Below are 17894 nucleotides of genomic sequence, written 5' to 3'. Positions count from 1 at the left end.
ATATTGAAGAAATGAAAGAAAAATATTGAAGAAATGAAATAAAAATATTGAAGAAATTAAAAACACAAAAGAAATGAAAATTTTCAAGTTGGTTCTTCTGCAGTTTATGAACCGTGGCGAAATAATAACAGTATTATTTAGAAACCCATTCTTAACAATGGGAAGGGGGGGGCCGTTAACTATTCTGTGCTTTCACCTAACAATTTAATAAAGCAACAAATAACTTGAAAATCCTATCAAAATTATTACAATGTTCATAAACTGCAGACATACCTTTGTACCATTCTAGCTTTTAGGGCAGTTAGCAAAAAAAAAAAAAAAATCTTACTATGGGAGACACATTTTGTCTAATTTTTTTTTCATTAAAGGCTAGTAAATAATAATTAAAAAATAACAAAATACACATTACTTATTTTACTACTAACCTCATATTAGAGTGGGAAGTCCCCTAAAAAACCCTTTCCTTAACTATACCACTAACCCTACGTTCGAGTGACAACCACTCTAAACAATCTTTTCTTAACACTACCACTAAGTTCAAGTAGAAACACTCCAAATGAAAAAAAAAGTATTTGTACTATTTGAATTCTCTGGACATTTGTTCTCATCTTGAGTGTCATTTGCACAACGTTTCGGACGATGCAAGTTCCGTTCTTCTTCAGGTTATCATACGTATGAATCCGAAAATTCCGGTATTAACATTGGTTTCCTTTTTATGTTGAGTTTCTTGCTTTGACGTACTGTACATCCAGTTTGGGTTCTTCTGCTGCAAAGCCTTCTTTAAATTCTTCCTCATACTTAATGCTGAATACAGTAATTTGGGAAAAAGTTTATGCTTCAAGTTCTAACAGATATATCTTCAAATATTTATTTGTCGTGGTTGGTTTGGTTGTTTTGTAGACATACAGTTTTCTTTATAGTTATTTACGGCCACCAATTTTCCTGTCATTTTCTCCCCGCATAAACAGCTATGTTGTTAGTTGGTTGGTTTTATTTTTGCTTTTTTTTTTTTTTTTTTTTTTTTTTTTACATAGGATTCACCACTTATCAAGGCCTGAAGACCACTCAAAGATAAGGGTTAATGAGTGTAAGGTGGTTGGGTCAGACAACACCATAATGATCGGTAATAGGTAATAAGAGGACGGCTGAACAAGAACTGGTTTACATTAGGCTTGAAAATAACCATGTTGTAGTCAGCTGGAAAGCAACCCTATAGTATAGAGTTCCACAGGCAGGCAGTTCTAGGAAAGAAACTTTGTGAAATTTGCATTTAGATTTAGACATAGATAGAGAGTAGGGGAAATTGCTGACAGTGGTTGTAGCTAGATGAGTGTTTGTTATGAATATTTTGCAAGGGAAGGCGAAGGAAACCATAGATTGAAGTTTAATTGAGCAATTGCCATGAAAATGTTATGGAGATAGAAATTATCGTCCTTCTTATTTTATCACATGGTCGCAGTCGTGACAACAACAAAATGTTATCCAAGTCATTTTCTGTTGAGTTTTGCTTTGATGTGCTGTACATCCAATTTGGGTTCTTCTGCTTCCTCATCTCCTTTAAACTCTTTCTCATATCTTATGCTGAATCCAGTAATTTACCAAAAAATTTTTATGCTTCAAATTCTTATAGATATATCTTCAAATATTTATTCATTGTGTTTGGTTTGGTTGTTTTGTAGAGGAAAATAGTTGTTTTTATTTTAGTTTATCAGCATATCAACCTTAGGGGTTATTTCATGCCAGAGAAGGAATTTTGTCACCTGGGAAAGTTTTGTAAGAACTTGGGGATGTTCATGCAATTCCATTTTTTTTTTTTTTTTTTTTTTTTTTGTTATTTTGGATTTTTAGTTTGATCCTGGTACTTCACTCGGTGTTATTACTGGTATGGGTCTAGATTGAGATCGTTAGCAAGGGTTTTCGATTTTTAGGCTTTTTAGTTTGTTTTTATTTGGGCTTTCGTTTTTTCTCTGTCTTGAATGTCTTCTTTGGCTCGCAATTTTGATTAGTTCAAATTTGTTTTCATTTTCAATTAGTCCAAGAACGAGAGATGAGTGGTAGATGCACCAGTTCAGATGTGGCAACGATACTCCATGCCTGGTGAATGGTGGCTTTGTAGAAATACAAGGTACTCTTCATTTTATTTCTCATGAACACCCCTCCGTCCCCCCCAATTCTTAAACCATATTTGCTACAGATTAATAAAGTTTTGACATTAAAATTCATAGCTGGAAAAGAAACTTACATTTCTTTCGGGTTTCGTAAAAAGACAGTTTCCGCTTAAAACCTGCCAGCAACAACTTTTTCCAATTTTCTAAAAGTGCTTCTGTCATCAGATTCTAAAAAAAAAAAAAAAAAAAAAAAAAAAATTGAGTAATAATGAAAATGGAACCCTACTAAAAAGAAAAAGTTTGCTTATTTTTTAAAATCATCCAAAAATTTATAAGAATTTCTAGAAATAGATTAAATGCCTTTATACATCTTATGAGATGACTGACCAATTTTTATGATTTCAGGTTCCAATGAACAGCTACAGCAGGAATTGGAATACATCCTACTAATGCCTGATTGTCACAGTTGGTGAATTTCAAAAATGAAATCTATGCGTCAGGACACTTTAGAAGAACAATATGCAATAAAATTATGTTTTAAATTTGGGAAAAAAATGCCACAGAAACGTATGGAATGCTTCAGAATGCTTTTGGACCATTTTGCATGAATCGAGCATCAGTTTTTGAGTGGCATAAGAGATTCAAGGAAAGCAGGGAGTCTGAGAGGGATGATGAGAGGTGTGGAAGGAGTAAGGAAGTCAGAACAACAGAGTTGATTGGCCAAATAAAGAATTTCATGGATAAGGACTGTGGTGTGTCTCTATAGACAAGAAGTGCACAGTATGATGTCAGTGTGCGAACTGTACACACAATTATTCATGAGGAACTGAAGATGCGGAAGATTTGCGGAAAGTTTGTCCCAATGTTGATCAGAGAAGATCAGAAAGAAAGACGTCATGGGTATGAAGACAGTTCTTCACCCTCCCTATAGTCCAGACGTTGCTCCCTGTGACTTGTTGTTATTCCTTAATCTCAAGAAAAATCTTAGAGACTGTCGTGATGAGACAATTGAGGAAATGAAAGAGGCTGTGACGAGGGTCATTGACACGCTCACACAAGAGGACTTCCATGGAGCCTTCCAGAAGTTGTTGGAATGGTACAACGAGTGCATTGCAGCCAGAGAAGATTACTTCGAACGGAACTCAATTTTCATGTGTGTACGATCAATGAAAGTGCGGTACTTGTACAGATTAATTAAGACATTAAAAAAATGAAAATATTGAAAAAAGGTTATATTGTACGTATCTGTTATAAAATGAAGTTCTCCGAAAAAAAATTTCACTAAATTTCACCAAGTAGTTTTTTTTTTTGTTTTTTTTTTTTACAGCGAAAAAAAACATTTGTTATGATACCGAGCAAAAGGCTTGATTTTTAGGAAGAAAAGCTAGTAATAAAGATGGGGAGGGAGTGTCAGCGCTTTAAACTGAGTTATCTCCGCGTGGCGTGTTAAAAAAAATTCAACGATTGCTGCCCTCAATACACAGTCATAAAAACATGTTTTTCTGCTGTAAAAAACAAAAAAACAAAAAAAACAAACAAAAAAAACCTACTCAATCAAATTAAGTAAAATTTTTTTTGGGGGAGCTCTTCAGTCCAAAACGGATACATACAAATAACCTTTTTTCAATATTTTCATTTTTTAATGTCTTGATTAAACTGTACAAGTTCCGAAAGTGCCCATACGAAAAAAATGTCTGGAAACTTATTGAAGGCATCTTTTAAAAGTGACCTTGTTGATTTGTGTGTGCTAAGTCTCTACCAAACTCCTCTCTGAATATTTGGTCCACAGAGTTGACATTTGATAAATATATAGGGTATTTGAACTTATAGCACATTCGGCTTTTAGCTGGCAAAAATTGTCGCTAAGAGGTAAAAAGTTGAACACAAAACAGTTGACCATGGCAGGGTAAGTTTTTTTTTTTTTTTTACATGGAGGTCACCACTTATCAAGGCCCGGAAGCCACTCGGGGATAAGGTTATTGCATGTACAGTAATCAATGGGATAGCATTGTAGTAATCGATAGTATTGGAGATTTGATAAAGCATCTTATTTAAAGGGACGGTTCATCAGGAATTTGTTTATGTTGGACTTGAAGACATCCAAGTTGTAGTCAGGTGGGAAACAGGCAAAAGGAACAGAGTTCCACAGGCGTGCACTTCTAAGAAAGAAGCTTTGTTCATGGAATCTATGTTTTGGTTTTAGCACAGTTAAAGAGTGGGAAAAATTTTTGACAGTGGTTTCAGCTAGACGGGTGTTTTTCGTGAAAGATTGGCGAGGGGGGGGGGCAGGGATTGGAGCTCAGACGAGCACTTGCCATGGAAGTAACGATAAAACAAAGACAGGCTCGCAACGTCTCTTCTGTGGGAGAGAGGTTGCAGGGAAGAAAAAAGGGCATCCCCCACTAAGTCTATTTTGTACTCTGTCAAGGCAGGATAGGCTGTTTTTAGCACCTCCAGCCCAGATGTGGGAGCAGTACACCATCCTTGGACGTACTTGGCTTTTATATAGATAGAGAATTGAATACTCCTGCAGTTACTTTTGTACATGCACAAAATTGAACATTCATAGATCAAAGTTACTGAATTTTTAATCATTTGTATCCATCTGTCGGTAGCTCAGACGGTAATGATGCAGGAGAGATAAATAACGACAAAAGCTGGTTTCGATTCTAACGAATAGTACCCAAGAGATATTTTTTATAACTTTTGAACTCATTAATATATATATTGGATAATTATCAATAAAGAACAGGCTATATAATAATAAGAAATCTGCATGAATTAAAATATAATATTTATACATATTTTACAACCGAGCTTGCTAATATATATATAAGGTCGCTCGTTTTTAATGGTACCACGCCAGACTTCATAGATCTTCAAATTTTTTATTAAAAAAAAAAAAAAATAGGACACTTTACTTTTGGAAATGACCCCTATATATATAATTATTTTATTCAAAATCTAAGCAAAATTACCATAAGTCGCCACAATAAATTTACTGTTTCAATCTTAAAAGACGCTGCCAGGTGACAAGAGACCTCTGTTCTTATTCGAGGTTAGCTATTTAATGAAAATGAGAAATGGAAAATGAAAAGGGAAAACAAGAAAGAAAAAAAAAAATTTTGAGACCTTTTCTTAAAACAAAACTACAAGGTATACATTTTTTTTTTTTTTAGAAGAGAAATGCTAGTTTAATCAGTTATGATGAAAGCGTCTTTCGTTACTTAAATTATGTCAAAGCAAATATGTGCTTTATGTTTTTTCTTTTTTTAACATGGTAGTCACCACTTATCAAGGCCCGGAAGCCACTCAGGGATAAGAGTTATTGCGTGTACAGTAATCAATGGGACAATATTGTAGTAATCGTTAGTAATGGAGATCTGATAAAGTGTCTTACTTAAGGGGACAGTTTATCAGGAATTTGTTTATGTTGGACTTGAAGACATCCAAGTTGTAGTCAGGTGGGAAACAGGCAAACGGAACAGAGTTCCACAGGCATGCACTTCTAAGAAAGAAGCTTTGTTCATGGAATCTACGTTTTGATTTAGGCACAGATAAAGAATGGGGAAAATTATTGACTGTGGTTTCAGCTAGACGAGTGTTTTTCGTGAAAGATGTGTTTGGAAGTAACAAATCAGTCATTGCTTTTTTAGTTGAACACTATCGATAACCTTTGTTGAAATTCAATGAATTTTACTTTTGGATATTTTTAACCTGAAATAACACACACACTTGAATGCCTACTAGACACTGTCCTCGAGTGTCTAAGATCTCTCTGTACAGGGGTTTGTCAGAACAAACTGGCATGACGATACTTCTTCCTCAGAAGTAAACCCTGACCAAATATTCAAAATCACATAGTATTTGCAGCCCAAATAAGATCTCCTCACTATGGCTAACCCATATTAGCTTTTACAAGGAATAGTGCACCTTCTCCAAGTGATGTTACCTCAAGTAATAACACGAAACTGGATACTCCACCAGACTAGATAAATTCTTGTCCTGGAATTCAGTAAGACCAAGAGACCAAAATGAAAGATATACTACAACGTATGAAATTGGTAAATTGGGAAGAGGAAAATTATGTTCTCAACTTCTTTACTAACCCAGTTTTTGAGAAATAAAGAACTTAAGTGGAACATTTGAATATCTATGTATCTCGTATAGAGTTCAAGTGTTAGCCCCAGGTTGTGGGCCCCTTGATTTCTGAGAACTTCAACTGAAGTAAAATAAAACAAAAAATATATATATATAGTTGTAAGTATTGATCTATATTGATAAGTAGTAAGATTGTACACCTAAAAGCAAGAATAGGTTTAAGGCTCCCAAAATTTATACTATAAAAAAAAAAACTTTAAAGAAGATAAATATGTATTAGATACATTTCAAGCCAAAAGAGCGCATTATTACAAAATAAACAGAGATTTATTTTGTTTGAAATTTATAAATATATTTCTGTTAGAGATGCCCCTCCATGGGATTAATGGACTATCTCATGACGTTACTTCCGGTATCGAGTACCGGTGCCCGGCAGTCAGAGATTGGCACGTGGTCAAGGAGGTCGTGTGCAACATGGCAAAAAAAAAAAGATACACTTCATCATCAGTATATCTTTTTTTTTTTTTTGCCATGTTGTTGTTGTAGCATAGAATCAGTAGAAGTTCGTTTGTTATTTTTACGGTAGTCTTTTCAAATGTCGGAACGGTGCGTTGGTCACGTGGAATGTTCCTTGATAGAGGCGCTGGGTTTGAATAAAATAAGTATGTATTAGATAAGTTTGAAGCCAAAACAACTTTACTTTATTGATACAGCAGATAAATAGCTGAACTTACCTTGTGTGGTTTTTCTGTATTTTGTTTAACAATGGATTCAATACTGAGGTGATCTTCCTTTTCCCGTCGAATTTGTTTCATCATCTGTTTTAATAGGAAATCATTGTCGACGATGCCATTGTACGGGTTTACTTCCAACATCTGAAGAGAAAGAAAATATTTCAATGTTCATAAGTCTAATCAGTCAATGTCTAGATTCTTTCCAACTCCAAAATAAAAAAATTAAAAAAAAAAACCTTTACAGGCTTTCGGGGGGTGCTGAAACCGAATATAACATTTAAAAGTGGCGCAGAGAAATGATATAAAGTAATTACCTTTTCAAAAAGTGGAGATCACTTTTCTATATAAAATTTAATGTAAAATGAGCAACCACTTTCTGGCCACCTAGTGATAATTTTTTTTTGGGGGGGGGGGGGCTGCCTGAAATTTTTTTGGGGGGGGGGGGGCTGCCTGAAATTTTTTACGTCAAAAATATGCATGCCCTTGCGTGTAAACAATATAAATTTTTTTTTTTTATTAAATGAATGTTAAAGGTGGAAAGTAAGTAAAAATTTACTGCAATTACATTGTTAAAAATCTGGAAAACTACTTGTTTGCAGCAATTATTCGTTTTCAGCATACCCAAAAACTTGTAAAAGTCGTCATGCATGTGCTTGTGTGCGTAAACAATGTAAATTTATTTAAAATTTAAAAAAAAAAATGATTAAGGTGGAAAATAAGTAAAAATTTACTGCAATTACATTGTTTAAAATCCGGAAAACTACTTGTTTGCCGCAAATTTAAATGCGATATTCATTTTCAGCATACCTGATATGACTTACTGATTTCACTTACTGAGAAGGTAATTTCTTCATATCATGAAAACTATTTCTCTGCACCACTTTTAAATGTTATATTTGTTTTCAGCACCTTTGGAAACCTATAAAAGTCATCATTGTAAAGGTGTTTTGGGAGTTGGAAAAAATCTAGACATTGACCGTCTATTCTTATTCATCGACAAAGTGCCCCGAAAATGTTGGTGGATCTCTTGTACAAGTAGGTTCATTTCAGGGAGCCAAATGTCCAAAAGGCAACCACAAATGTACACCTTCCATCAAAAATGATAAAAAAGCAATAAGTATGCTCTGCTAGAGTTCACACTGATCTATATTTATATAAAGTTAAGTATGTGTATACATTTATATACAGGGTGTTTCAAAAGTCTTGGGAACATTACGATTTTTAATAACTCAAAAACTATTAGGAGTTGAAAAATGAAATTGGTACCGTTGGAAAGGTTAAAGTTTCAAGTTTTGTGGGGAATCTTCAAAGTTGCTCAATATGATCACCATTCGTCACACAGCAGACATCTAGTCGATAGCCCATTTCCTGCCAAACGCGTTCCAGCATCTTCACGTCAATGGTTCCCACAACTGCCGTTACTCAAGCCTTTAGTTCGTCAATATATCTTTAAAGGGGCGGCACATAGACTTGTTGCTTGACAAAGCCCCAAAGGAAAAAGTCACACGGGGTAAGATCTGGAGACCTAGGAGGTCAGGGCATGAGAACGTCATCACCTCGCCCAGATCTCCCAATCCATCTACCAGGCAGCCTTGTGTTAAGAAACTGCCTTACTCTAAAACTCCAGTGTGGTGGTGCACCATCTTGTTGAAAAATGAAGTCATCAGATTCTGCTTCTTCCAACTGAGCCATTAACCAGTCATCCAGCATGTTGAGATAGGATTCACCGGTGATAGTTGCCTCTTCAAAGAAGAAGGGTCCATAGACACCTCTGTTGGAAATTGCACAAAACACGTTCACTTTTGGTGAATCTCGCTCGTGCTCAAGAAGTTCATGAGGATTCTCAGTACCCCATATGCGAATGTTATGCTTGTTAACTTTGCCATTCAAAGGTCGCCTCATCGCTAAAAACAAGCCGGTCATCAAAGCCGTTATCTTCCAACTTCTCTTGCATTGCAATGCAAAAGTCACGGCGAAGTGGCTTATCAGTGTCCTTCAACTTTTGGACCAACTTGAGCTTGTAAGGAACCATTTGCAGTCGTTTCCTTAAGACATGCCAGACAGTTGCTGGAGCAAGCTGAAGTTCCCTGCTGGCTCTTCTCACTGATTTACGGGGGCTCCGCTGAAAGGTTGTCCGAACTTGCTCAACTGCATCTTCTGAAGTAGAAGGGCGACCTGTTCGCTTACTTGGGCACAAACACCCATCTTTCACAAATTTAGCATGCCATCTGACAATGGATTTCCTTTCAGTGGCTTCTTTTTTTAAATTTCCTGCGAAATGCACGCTGAACACATGTCCACGATTCAGTCTTTGCAAATTGGAGGACGCAAAATGCCTTGTCTTGTTTAGAGAACGCCATTACTGCACTTGGAAAGATAAGACGAAAATCATTAGTATGACCAAAAACTTGATTAAGCAAGCTTTAAAATGGCACCAGCTTCATTTGTCTACCTGGAATAGTTCATGAGATATACGCACTTGTAATGTTCCCAAGACTTTTGAAACACCCTGTATTTGTACATACAGGATCTACTCCTAAACTAAAAATAAGATTCTATTTTCTTAGGCAATCACTTGGGAACACTCTGAAAAACTTGGTAAAAAGGAAAAATAAAAAAATTATTTTAGAATTTAGAGCGGCAGATCAGTTGCATGTATAAAAATAACATAACCCTTATTTCAGGAGGGCCATTAAAGCATTTTAGGGCAGTTAACTATTTTTTTTCTACGTGAGATAAGTCCTGTTCATTATATTTTTATGCCTGCTTTTTTCTTTTTTAAGATGGTTAAGAAGAGCTTTGTTGGGGGAGGGGCTTGTCACTTGGACCTAGAGTCAGTGGCAGGGTTATGAGAGGTTTATTTTTTGGGGGTGGGGGTGGGGGCTATCATTGATGTCGTATATATATGGCATAATCACGTTTGACATACCAGTTTCTGTCAGATCACTGAAGTTAAGCAACAATGAACCTGGCCAGTATCAGCTGGGTGCTATATGTGCTCTCCGCTTATCTTGGCATTGTTCCAGTCGTACTGGACTTCTCCTTGCCACTGGACTCAAACAGTGACGATTTAGGAGAAGTGTCGTTGGTGCTTGTGCAACCCTTGCCTCACAATTACACGCGCAGCTGCCCCTACAGGGGGTATCCTTTGTCTCTCGAGACTAAACAGAGGCATCGTTCATTGATGTAGGTTTAGTGGTAGGTTAATAATTATAATCTTTATTTTACTAATGTTTTAGCATTATGTTTCTGAATTTTTTAGGTATGGATAAGGTGTACAGGGTGGAACGATAAAATTGTTGCCCTAGAAAAGATGACATGATTCCATTTCCGTTTGATGAAAACTGTTTTTTCTTTTTTTGTTTTTTTTTGTTGCAGACCATCTACTAGTTGGCCAGTTGTGTACAAATCCTGAGAGCAATAGGAGCCTTCTATCATATCTGAAAGTGACACAATGTTCAACGAGCGAGATCGGAGATGTGCTGCTATACAACTTGTACTCTCTACTGATCAAAGTTATGACAACAGGCCCATAGCCAGCACCCTCAAAATGCAAATCCGGTTAACAGGAACGTACCCAAAGTGATGAAAGCAAAGTTTCCGGCTATGGTTATGATCTTTGGTGTGTAAGTTACCAATAGTATTTTTTAAAAATGTTATTTCACCCCAAAACAAGGCACTGCCACTTTGATGCAAGGGGTTACTATTTGGGACTAAATTTACAGGGTTACTAAATAGGGAGTTAGACAGTGAGATGTCTGTTCATATTACAGTTGAACTTCTGCATGTCAGTACAGTTAGAGAAGCAGGGACCTGTGAGGGAATTCCAAAGTCTAGCAATTCGAGGGAAGAAGCTATTTGAGTAGAATGTTTTCCAGTATCTAAGGATTTCTACATGTAGGGGTGGAATTTTGCTGCTTGTCAGGTTTGTCAAGAGTTGTACGGGACCAATTAGGTTGGTGACTCATTTTTCTGATTAGAGCATATTCTGACTCGCTGCCTATGCCTCAGAAGAAGACAAAAGCTTACCATAGCTTTATGAACAGCTACGGTCCTATCATCAGATGATTGCCGTCACCAACGCATCGTATCAAAAGTTACCAACATCAGCCAAAGATGCCAGATCTAGTTGTCCATGAATAGGATGGATGAAGCACAAGCTAGTGCGCTGAAGGTTTATATAAGTTCGAAACTCTTTGATATTTTTGCCAGTAAATAAATCAATCTTAAAACACCGTTGATCGACACACACACACACAATAAAAAGAAAACCTCAAGAAATAATATTATTGCCAGACCTGTTCCGGTGGTAGAGGATGATTCAATTTTTCTAGCAGTGGACCACTGTAACCAGTTTTCACGTCTATATATTTGGGTTCAAACTGAGGGTTAAGAGTCCTAAGGGCCTGAAAAATTAAATAGAAATAAGTAATCAGTTAAAAAATACAAAACCAGTAAAAAGCATGAATTAAATAAAAAAAAATTGTTTTTTTTAATAATTACCACCTCAAAAACCAGTAAAAAGTATGAATTAAAAAAAAAAAAAAAAAAAAAAATGTTTTTTTTTAATAATTATCATCTCAAATAAACCACATTTCCATTAAGATGGAAGGGGTACTGTGAATTAGTCATATTCATAGGGGGCACCTGAAATGTGCAGTTGTGCAGGGAAATGTTTTTTTATATTACATTTAAATTTCTGCATGTTGGTGCAGTCGAAAAAGCAGGGAGTAGGGAGGGAATGTGATACTATAAATGAGTCAGAGAAGAGGAAGTGCGGAGCGAATGTTTATCAAACGACAAAATACAGAAAGTTTGAAGTTTAAAAATTAACGTCAGTTCTAAAAATCAAGTCTTTTTTAATTAAATAGAAAAAAGGGTTTTTAATATGAATATCAACACACAAAAAGAAAATTTATAGGAGTATAGATAAAGAAAAATCGGTATGGTGTACATACTTGTGATGGAAAAAACACCAAAAATCATGTAACATGATCAAGTAGTTTTATTAACATGGCATTTGTTTTTGTAAATAAGAACATTGGTCTTTCTGTTTGTTAAAAGAGAATGGAAAAATACCCAACAGGTTTATGGGTATGTAAGGTTTATGGGTATTGGTAAGAGGTGAAAAAAATTTTTATTTTTTTTGAGGAGATGGGAAAAAGGAAAATGGTGGAATGCCTGTTTATATTAGAAGGTGGATTTTTGCCAAGATCAAAGTGTAGTATCTGTTCTTCGGATGCTGCACTTCCATTTCTTGTTCTCTTTCGGTGGAGGACCAGTCCTTCACGACTGAGACAATTTTTATTTTTGTACCTTTTCTCCACATTAAAAAACGACCCTGGTGTCTAACTCTGTCCCGTGGGGAGGCATAGTAAATAGGTATTATCATTAATCAACAATCTCTGGAAACCCATTCTCCACATGAAGGGAGATTGGAAAACTCAAAATTGCTTAAAAAGGATTTTCTTTATAAAAAAAAAATACTTGATCAATTTATGCGATTTTTGGTGTATGAGATTTTCGGTCAGCTAACATACTTCTTAACTTTTGCTACTGGAAGTGGTGACAAGACAAATCAGTTCTTTTGCATTTTTGTCCTCACGCCTATATCTCCCCTGTGCATGCACTTGTTTGTTTTGTTTTTTTTACGTTTTTCTGATCATTTTTTTTATTTGAATAGTTTTTTTCGGCCTTATTTAAATTAAGAATCATTGAAATTAGTTTTATTTTTTTAAAGAATTATTGAAAACATTTTTTGTGCTCATCTTTTTAAAAAAAGAAATTATTGAAAACATTTTTTGCACTCATCTTTTTAAAAAAAAAGAATTATTGAAAAAACTTTATAAAATCTTTTAAAATTATTTTGGGAATATTATGTGTGGGTTACGTTTTTTTAATGATGTTTGAAATTTTATTTGGATTTCAATAACTTCATTTCTTATTTGGATTTCAACAATTTCATTTGTTATTTTTTAAACATATTTATTGCATAAATTTGTACGAAAAACTTATTTTTAAAATTAAGAAAAAAGTATTTGTATAATTTCATAAACACATTTGTTATTTAATTTCAAATTAAATAAAAATTTTCATCTTTTAATTTTGTTACTAAAAGACGGTGTTATTTTTATTTGTATAATTTTGTTAATTTTTATTGTATATTTTTTCAATAATGTCCTTTTCTTCTATTTTATTTCAATATATTGTTTCACAATCGAAATACTGAAGAACAATAAAAATGAAGGAACTGATTTGCCTTATCGCCAGTTCTGTTAGTTTAGTTATGTGAGAAGTTAGAAAGTACATTAACTGATTATAACCAGATTTTCTTTCCATCACGGATACATAGATCATAAAAAGTTGGGTTTGAATTACTGTACACATAGATTCGAAAAAGTTGTCAAAAAACAAATATATAACAAATAAATGTTATCAAAGGCAAGATAAGTTACTTTTCTACCTAACTGGATATATTTTTTGTGTTTTTATTCAATGTTCAATGTAACATGTTTATTCAGCTCGAAAAGCATACAGTGTTTACCGATATATTGGAAAATTCATGATGGCGCCCGACTCTCTCTTTAACACGGTAAGTTCAGGAAAAGATGTTATAAATAATAAACTAGACAAAATACTGTTAGAAATTTGCTCAATATATGTTAGCGTGACATAAGTTGACATATATTCGGTGTTTTTATAATAGTAGTTTGTCTAGTTTATCATTTATAACACCTTTTCCCAAACTGACCATGTTATGGAGAGTGTCGGACGCCATTTTGAATTTTCCAATACATCGGTAAACACTGCATGTTTTTCGAGCTGAATAAACATGTTACATTGAATAAAAACACAAAAAATGTATCCTGTTTGGTAGAAAAGTAACTTATCTTGCATTTGATAACATTTATTTGTTATATATTTGTTTTTTGACAACTTTTTCGAATCTATGTGTACAGTAATACAAACGCAAAAAGTTTTTTTTTGTTCTGTAATTTTGTTTTTTCATGTAGGAGGAGAGGATCAAGTTATGGATAAGTGCCATTTTTGATATTGATGAGCAGCAACTACAGCAGATGATTATGGTAAAATTGAATAAAAAAATTAAAATGATTTACCTTGAAAACATATTGTCTCTCATCTCTTCGAAAAACACACTCGTTAAAAATGTTATCTTCCCTAAAACCCTGTGGAGAAATAATAAAAATTGTGGTCAGTTTTTTTTATGGTGGAATTGCAACTGGTTAACCATCTTGTATACATTCTTGCTCAACACTGCCGTTGTTTGAGATGAAACCAGCTCAACCTGACTAGGGTTAACAACAATCAACTTAAAACCTGATTATATAACAGTTTAAATTTTATACTCTATATATATATATATATATATATATATATGAGTATAAAATTTAAACTCTGTAAATTAGGATTTACAAACAATTTATTATTCAACAAAGAACGCATAATGAACATTTAGAAATTCCTTGTGTGTTCTTTGTCGAATAATAAATTGTTTGTGAATTCTATTTTACAAAGTTTAAATTTTATACTCTTATAAACTGTTTCCTATTTGGATTGTTGACCTTTCTCTTTCTGGTTAAATGTATATAAATATTAATATTCGGGTTTGTATTACCGTACACATAGATTCGAAAAAGTTGTCAAAAAACAAATATATAACAAATAAATGTTATCAAAGGCAAGATAAGTTACTTTTCTACCTAACTGGATATATTTTTTGTGTTTTTATTCAATGTAACATGTTTATTCAGCTCGAAAAACATGCAGTGTTTACCGATGTATTGGACAATTCAAAATGGCGGCCGACTGTCTCTTTAACACGGTAAGTTCAGGAAAAGATGTTATAAATAATAAACTAGATGAAATACTATTAAAAAACAACCGAATATATGTCAACTTATGTCACGGTAACATATATTGAGCGAATTTCTAACAGTATTTTGTCTAGTTTATTATTTATAATACCTTTTCCCAAACTTACCCTCTCCGAGAGAGAGGGTCGGCCGCCATTTTGAATTTTCCAATACATCGATAAACACTGCATGTTTTTCAAGCTGAATAAGCATGTTACACTGAATAAAAGCACAAAAAATATATCCAGTTAGGTAGAAAAGTAACTTATCTTGCTTTTGATAACATTTATTTGTCATATATTTGTTTTTTGACAACTTTTTCGAATCTATGTGTACAGTAATACAAATCCTAATATTCTATTTAAGTTTACAGAATTGCTCAATTAGCACCTTTTGAATATATATTATATTTTTATTTTCAAAAAGTTTAGATGAGATAAAAAAAATAAATAATACGCTCTTATTTTTGGAATGTTTCCTTATAATAGGGCACTCTACCGAAATTCTTTTTTCCAAAATATAACTAAGTATATATATATATATATATATATATATATATATATATATATATATATATATATATATATATATATATATGTGTGTGTGTGTGTGTGTGTGTATGTGTGCATTTTTTTGTCCTTAAGAAGTGTTGAAATTAGTATTATTATTTTTTTTTTTTTTAAGAATTATTGAAAACAGACACTTTTTGCGCTCTTATTTTTAAAAATCTTTTTAAACTATTCTGGTAATATTATTTATTGGACTCGATTTTTTATGATGTTCGAAATTTTGATTTCAATAATTTCATTTGTTATTTTGAGTTCAACAATTTAAACCTTTATTTTTAAAATTTAAAAATAAAAAAAATATTTTTATAATTTCCTGAACATATTTCTTATAAAATTCCAAATAATATAAAAACTTATTTTTGTTATTAAAAGTGCAAATAAAGATTAATTATTTTTATTTGTATAATTTAGTTAATTATTATTGTAAATTTTTCAATAATGTCCTTTTCTTATATTTTATTTCAATAAATCACTTCACAATTGAAATACTGAAGAACAATAAAAGTGAAGGAACTGATTTGTCTTGTCACCACTCCTGGTAGCGCTACATCTGAAGTTAGGAAGTACGTTAGCTAACTATAACCCATTATTTCTGATAAGATATAAAAATTGAAGTTAAATGTTTCATATACGTATTTATAAATTGAAAAAAGTTTTTGACTTCTAATGGGGGTATGAGACGAATGGATTTGCCAATCATTTTTATAACCAACGCCTGTGCTAAACAACCAATGAAAACGTCCCAAAATTATTATAAAAATTGTCGAATTTTGGATTCAATCAGTTCGCTGTTTACTACGTCACGGACCGCATTTAATTCTTGGCCGCCATCTTGGTTACTGATCTGAACTACGCCGCCATCTTTGTTCAACACAATGTCTCAAAACTTAACATAAATATCATAACCTTTGAAAGTGAATACAATTTTGTTTTTGTTTTTCTCAAATAAATTGTAACATTATTTTTCATTAGTTAAAAAAATTGTACTTTAATTAGGTATTTTTTTTTTATAATACAAAAATGAAATTTAAGATGTTTCTTTATTTTTAATTTTCTTTTTTTTTTTAAATTCAGAAAACATAATTCTTCAACGTAAAAGAAATGTATGTGTTTTTTTTATAAGGAATCAAACAACTTAAAACTGAAATGAAAGTTATCACGATTACATGGTATCAATTTTTTTTTTTTTTTTTTTACTGTTTTTTCACCCAGGAGGTAATTTTCTGTTTTGATTTAAGCAAGATGGCGGCAATTTTTCACCTGCTAACACGATTAAAGTTGTTTTGTTTAACAATTCAGTAATATTCAGATAATTTTTACTACATTATTTGGAAGCTACAATTGTAACGTATTAGAATTGACAAAAAAAAAAATCAGTTAAAACCATTGTTTTTTTTTTGTTTTTTTATCTGAAAGTTCCATTTATCAACTACAAAATCTCGACCCAATTCTGTAGAAGTGCCACTTGGATGTAAGGGGCTACTATTTGGGACAACATTTGCAAGGATACTATGTAGGGAGTTGAGCAGCAAGAGGTCTGTTCACATGACACATTAAAATTTTGTTGAGAGTATATCACCTCATGTTTGTATTTATAGTTTTGGAAGAAAAAAATAAAGACTTGTTTTAAAAAAAAACAAAAAAAACTTACATCTCTGCGGAGATCGGAGATGATATGCTGTCCCAATTCAATATCCATGACATCCTGTCGGGCCAGACACTCCAGACATGCAGCATAGCATTGCAATGTAGGCTTCAAACCATTATTCGTCATCTGTTGGAACAATTCTCGCAAAGGTCCAAACCTGCCCTGAAAAGGTTAGAAAGAAGAAAAAAAATATTTTTTAAAATCAACAATTAATTGGTAATTGGAGGAGTGGGAACTGACTAATCACCTGGTCTATGACAACAGCATATTCTTTTCCTTGTTTTGATTCTCAGGTATATATCCATTGATATCTTATATGTTTTTATGTAGAGTGATGTGGTTCTCGGTTGATTAATTATGTCTGTCTCGGATATATACTAGAGAGTCAAAACAATGAAAAGAATATGCTGTTGTCATAGGCCTAATAATCACTAACAATGCAAATTATCAAATTAAATCAGATTCAGTGATGAACTTTAAGATGATACAGGCGTTAATATAGTTTGCTTGCATTGTTTAGTGTGTATATAAAGAAGATAATTTATAGAAGGATATCCATGTTGCAATATTTTCGATATAACGAGAGGGTAGACATTGACTTGTTACCCACCTCAGCAAGATGTGACACAAGGTCAGAAAGTGGGGATTTTCAGCCAGTGTTCCTAAAAGAAGGACACTCTGGCCTAGCAAAAATTACCTGGGCATCCCGATTGGTACTCCCCAACAGGGGCACCTCAGGCAACAAGCTGGGTGGCAAGCCCTGGAAGGGTGGGTCTCTTATGTAATACCCAGGTGGTGTACATCAGTCCGACAGGTACTGGGTCAGTTTCTGGTCTCGCACCTGTCAGGCTGATTGCCAA

General features: G+C 33.5%; 1 protein-coding gene across 1 annotated transcript in view; it reads right to left on the bottom strand.

Annotated features, from left to right (window-relative positions):
• The window catches only part of LOC145269488 (DNA-directed RNA polymerase, mitochondrial-like), a 147754-nt gene that overhangs the window by 109721 nt on the left and 20139 nt on the right, over positions 1-17894 (bottom strand). The window contains exons 5-9 of the mRNA XM_080125213.1: positions 17038-17196; positions 14062-14130; positions 11242-11349; positions 6944-7084; positions 2243-2336 (exon numbers count right to left, since the gene is read on the bottom strand). Of these exons, the coding sequence (XP_079981339.1) occupies positions 2243-2336; positions 6944-7084; positions 11242-11349; positions 14062-14130; positions 17038-17196 (571 nt within the window). The remainder of the gene's footprint in view (positions 1-2242; positions 2337-6943; positions 7085-11241; positions 11350-14061; positions 14131-17037; positions 17197-17894) is intronic.

The sequence above is a fragment of the Euprymna scolopes genome, chromosome 45, assembly GCF_053919585.1.
Source record: "Euprymna scolopes isolate OS-2025 chromosome 45, ASM5391958v1, whole genome shotgun sequence".
Lineage (NCBI taxonomy): Eukaryota > Metazoa > Mollusca > Cephalopoda > Sepiida > Sepiolidae > Euprymna > Euprymna scolopes.
This window is presented reverse-complemented; position numbering and strand designations above follow the sequence as displayed.